Here is a 5,197-nt window from a genome sequence, read left to right as displayed (position 1 = left end):
ATTTTATCCCTGACAGTGGTCAGACCAGTTTGTGCAATGCTCAGAGCCAGGGTCCCACCTCCCTGTGTGAAACACTGTGGTTGTTACTGGCCCTGCTGCGTGCTGCTCTGGGTAATCCCAAACCGGTTATTAATGCACCACCGTGTCCTCGCAGGTGCATTCCTGCTGAGGGAGGTGGAGGTTAGCCACAGGCAGCCTCGCGGGGGTTAAACACTGTTGCTGCTTTTAAACAGAATAGATCAGACTGTCCACCCTCCCTCTTCTGCAGAGTGCAGGGATGAAGGAAGTGCAGGGATGGGGGGGCTTGGACAGTGCATCTTCTGGATGCTCATCCCAGAAGTAGCTATGGCAGCAGCCAGAGGCAAAAATCTTCTGGATCAGAGGGAAGAGTCTCCTATCTGCAGAGGAAGGAATCACTTCCCCATGCTAGCCTGGAGAAGCCCCTTCCCCCAGAGGAAGGAGAGCCCCCACGGCCATAGCGATCTAAACTGCACTCTGGGGCTGGGGGAGGTAACGCAGACTAGCACAAGGCCATTGGGAAGATTGGCAAGGACTTCGTAGCGGTCGCAGAGAGAGCTTTTCACATTGATGGGGCATTAAAAGCTGCCCCTGGCAACCTCAGAGAGACCGAGTGATATTTTCATGCCTGGCTAAACTGGGTCAGCCCAAGGTCCATCTAGTCCAGTATCCTGTCTTCCAACAGTAGTTAATGCCAGGTGCCCCAGAGGGAATGAACAGAACAGGTGATCATCTAGCGATCCATCCCCTGTCGCCCATTCCCAGCCTTTGGCAAACAGAATTTAAGTGATAAATTTGAGGCTCATTTTGTCTGTCTTCTGCGCCACTAGAGTCACGGCTTCAAGCTTTACTCTACGGCCATGAGGGCTAGAAATGTCTTTAAAAGCAAGGCAGCAAGCTGAAATTCTGATGCAACCCCCTGACTCCAGGAGTTGGAGCTTTAAGAGACATATCAATGTTGAGAGACTTGGCAGAGCCCTGTCCAACAACCCCTGCCCTCTCTCTGCCTGTCAGCCAACCGAGGAGGAGAGAAATCAGAGATGGAAGAGGCCGGTGGGGTCATCTTTTCCCTCCCCGCCAAAGAGCATCCCTTCTCCCCATTACTGACTAGGCCGTGCCCTGCTCAAGCCTCAGAAATGGTCCCGCCACGGCTGGGATTCAGCCTCGCAGCATCGTTCTCCCAGCTCTGCACTCCATCAGCTGTCCCCCCGCACGCTCCATATCAAGCCTGAGCCCAACAGGAATGGCCTGTGAGGGCCTTCCACACCTCGCTCAAAGGCAGCCGGGTCTTGGGACCCGGCATGGAGATGAGAAACCAGGGGCGGGGGAAGAAGGGGTTGCTGAGCTGTGAGGCTGAAATCTCTACTACCGCCTCATTTGCGCAAGGCCGTCCTCAACCCGGACAGGGATAACCCACCTCCCGTCAACGCCTTCCAGCAGGGCCCCGGAGAACGCAGGCCACCCGCATGCCTCATCCCCACGGCGTCTCCAGAGAAGAACGGACGACTCGCTAGCCGCTCACGGCCTCCTGAGGGGACACACGGCAGCCACCGCCTCCAGGCACGTCCGTGCAGGGAACGCTCAGCAAAGGAGACCCATCCTGGGGGAGCAGGATGGGTCTTGTCCCCCCTTACACACACACACAGACACACACAGCCTGGGATGGACATGCCGTTACCCCGGGGGAGCATCCCACGCCCCTCACGGTGGCCTGATCCCTCCTGCCCAACGCCTCCCTGCCCATCCCCTCCCAGCAGGGCAGGAGGGCGGCGGGGAGGTGGAAGACGGGTTTATAAGAAGGGCAGCAGAGAGGTGAGCGGGAGCTCCCTCTCGCCCAGCAGCGTGTCCCGCTTGAGGCTGCTGCCTTTGTTGACCACCTTGACCTTGAGGGCCATCTTCTTGACGTTGCCGGCGCCCAGGCAGTCGAAGAAGAAGTCCTCGTTGAAGACCGGGTTGCGGCTGTTCTTGATGATGGTGCTGCGCTGCTTCTGCACCTTGCCCGGGTTGAGGCAGAGGGAGACGCAGCAGTTGATGGAGCGCGCGTCGCACAGCTTGTCGAACAGCGCCTCGGCCGCGATGACCCGCACCCGCAGCCGGGCGTTGGCGGCGTCGTACTCGGCCGAGAGCCGCATGCTGCCGCCTTTGCTCAGCCGGATGGTGTGCTCCTTGTGCAGGCGGTCCGGCGAGTCCGGAGGCAGGAGGGACTGGGGCAGGGCGCCCCCCGCCGCCCCCGCCGGGGGCGTGGCGCACCGCATGCGCCGCTGCGAGCTGGGGCTGGTGTCGGCCGAGCTGTCGTCGGTGGAGAGGGAACTGTTCCGGGCCACCGAGTGCTTGAGCTTGATGACCTTGGCCTGGCTGTCCTGGCTGAAGATTTTGAGCAGGGAGACGGAGCGGGAGAGCAGCGGCGAGCTGAAGGGCGAGGACTCGGCCGAGGAGCAGGTGTCGCTCTCCCCGCCGCTGAAGTAGCGGTAGGGGTTCATGAGGGACATGCCGATGTCGGAGGGGGTCAGGCGGGCGCTCTCCCCGTTCACCTTGCCCCCGCCGGCGGCCGCCTTGCGCTGGGAGCTGGGCGAGGACGCCTGCGACTGGCACAGGCTGCCGTGCTCGCTGTGGAAGAGGGACTCCTTGCGCCGGGTGTGGGGGCTCTCCATGAGGGTGGCGAAGCCGTAGGAGGTCTGGGCCTTGGGCACGTAGGGGAGGGACATGGCCGTCTGGGCCTGGGGGTCGGCGTTGGTGCTGAAGTCCTCCTCCGAGGCCCACTCGTCGGCGCTCTCGATCTGGATGATGTGCCGGCTGGCGGCCTTCAGCAGGTTCTTGCTCTCCGAGGCAGCCTTGACCGGCAGGCGGGGGCTGCGCGGGGACTTGCGGGCCGACAGGTTCTGCTCCGAGGCCGAAGTGCCGAGGTTGGGCTTGGCTTTCCCCTCGGCCCCCTCGGCCTCGGGCGGCGCCGGCGTGAGCTTGGGCGGGATGAAGAAATCCGGGATCTTATCGGGGGTCAGCACGTTGCTGTACAGGGGGCCCTTGGCCTGCTTATCCCCCGAGTCGCTGGCCCGGGCGGCGCCGTTCTCCACCGAGCCCCGGATCCTCTCCAAGAGCCACATGCTGCTGCTTCTGGGGTGGAGGGAGGGAGGAAGCCAAGGAGGGTGGAGTGGCAGTTAGACCCCCCGTCACTCACCCTCTGGAAGATAAACAAGCAAAGCCCCAGGGGCTCGTCACGCCCAGGCTCAGAAAGAGTCGAGGGGGTGGGGGTCTGGAACGGCAAATAAATTGGGACCCCCACCCTCTGGTGGGGCTCAGGAGGGACTGGAGCCTTACTATGGGGCTTAGGGGGGATTAGGCCCCCACCCTTCTGTGGGCTTGGGGGGAATTGGGGTCCTCACAATGGGGCTCTGTGGGGATTGCCCCCCCCACCCTTCCACAGGGTCGGGGGGGATTGGAGCCTTACTATGGGGCTCGGGGGGATTGGGGCCCCGGATCTGTGAGGTGGGGGGGGATTGCCCCCTCCCTGGGAGGTGTGGGGAGCTCGGTGTATCTGCCCGCCCCCGCTCCAACCTGCTGCTTCACCGCCCGCGGGCTCCGAGCCCAGCGAACCTGCCACGACTCGCCCGAGCCGCGGCATTTCCCCGGCCAACTTCTGGGCCCGGCCCGCCGAGCGGAGCTGTCTGGAGCCAGCGGCTCCCGGCCGGCCTGAGTCACTCGCCCAGCCCTGCGGGGTCCAGCAGCCAACACCCCCCTGAGCTCCACAGACACTTCGCGGGCTACAGAGTCTGCTCCGGGGGGGGGTACCCCTCCCCTTGGCCACAGGGTCCCCCCCAATCGGACCTGGATTTGAAATCAACCCCCCCCCCCATTAGCGCTCCCGGCGCCGCCTGACACCCCGGGGCCACCAGCCCCCGCTCGCCTCGGTTAACTTCTTTCCGCTGCCGAGCCCCGGCTCCCGGGAGTGTCTGGCGCCCCCCCCCCCGCCGCGGGCCGGGCCGGGCCAAGCCAGCCTCCGAAAACCGGTACCCCCCGGCGGAGGGAAACAGACAGCAGCCGCGGCGCCCAGCGGCCACGGGGGCGGGCGGAGCGGGTCCGGGGACCCTGGGGGCCACTTGCCAGCCGCTACCCCCTTCCCGGGGCGCCCGGGGCACGAAGCGCCTAGGATCGGCCCCGCTCCCACGCCCCCGCGGCGGGCAGCCAGCTAGGGCGCACCGGCTGCGTCCTCGCCCAGTGGCCGGTGACCTCCCGGCGGAGACGAGGCATTTCAGCGCACGCCGGCCGGTCGCGGAGGGGCCAGCCCGGGCCAGGAGCCCCCGGTCTCCCCCCCCGCAGCCGTGCCCTCCCCCCCCGGCTCCACAAGGGGCGGGAAGTTTTCAGCCGGGCACCTGTGGCTGGCGTCCCGCAGGCGCAGGGGGCTGCAGGCCGCTCCGTGCTAGCCCCAGCCCGGCCTCCAACTAACTTCTTGGGGCGAGGGGGGGGAGGCAGGACGGTTCCCCTGCTAACCCTCCAGTCCCGCATGCTACGAAGGAAGGACACCCCGCGCAATTACGCCATCTGGGTTTTGCTAGGCTGGTCCGCACTGAGGGGCCCCAGGCGCGCCCCAGACCTGCGAGCGGGGAACCCCGGCTGCGGGGGGACGGGGCGCCCCCCAGCCCGGCACGCAGGGACCCCAGCTGCCTACCTGCCGGCGGGGAATGCGCAAGCAGAGCCGGAGGGGGGGAGGCAGCAGGTCCGCGGCTGGCTCGGGGCTGGGAATGAGGTGCCCGAGCCCCGCCGCTTCCTTTTATACCCGCTCTCCTGCCACAATTCATTCATTACGGGCGCCAGAAACCTCCCCAACACAGACCTCAGCAACCGAGCCGTATTCCTCCTAACACAGCTGCCCCCGGCTTTTTAGGCTGCTCCTGCGCCTCGCCGCGCGCGCTACAGAGCGCAGCTGGCATTCGGCTGGCACCGATCTCCTCGCTCCCGCTGGCTGCACACAATGGACCTGCTGGGGGGGCGAGAGGAGAGACACCGCCTTAAACACAACGGGTGCCAGCGGCCGCTGCTGTCTCGCCTGGTTTTCCTTCTCCTCCCAGGCAATCGCCGCTTTCCCCAGAGCCTGGGCGATGGGGAGAGTCGGTTCCTAAGGGCCAGGCGAGGTACTGGGGCTAAGCAGATCTCTTGCTGCCGGATTAGGAAAGAATTTGGTGGG

At 65.3% G+C, this 5,197-nt stretch overlaps 1 protein-coding gene across 1 annotated transcript; it reads right to left on the bottom strand.

Annotated features, from left to right (window-relative positions):
* Positions 1–1,691: 1,691 nt before the first annotated feature.
* On the bottom strand, positions 1,692–4,746 carry C2CD4C (C2 calcium dependent domain containing 4C). The gene is made up of 2 exons (XM_044998976.1): positions 4,682–4,746; positions 1,692–3,196 (listed from the first exon to the last, which is right to left on the bottom strand). Exon 2 carries the CDS (start codon positions 3,117–3,119, stop codon positions 1,809–1,811), a length of 1,311 nt encoding a protein of 436 aa, XP_044854911.1. The 5' UTR covers positions 3,120–3,196; positions 4,682–4,746; the 3' UTR covers positions 1,692–1,808.
* Positions 4,747–5,197: the final 451 nt, after the last annotated feature.

The sequence above is a fragment of the Mauremys mutica genome, chromosome 24, assembly GCF_020497125.1.
Source record: "Mauremys mutica isolate MM-2020 ecotype Southern chromosome 24, ASM2049712v1, whole genome shotgun sequence".
Lineage (NCBI taxonomy): Eukaryota > Metazoa > Chordata > Testudines > Geoemydidae > Mauremys > Mauremys mutica.
The sequence above is the reverse complement of the archived record's forward strand: the minus strand, read 5'-3'. Positions and strand labels throughout refer to the sequence as shown.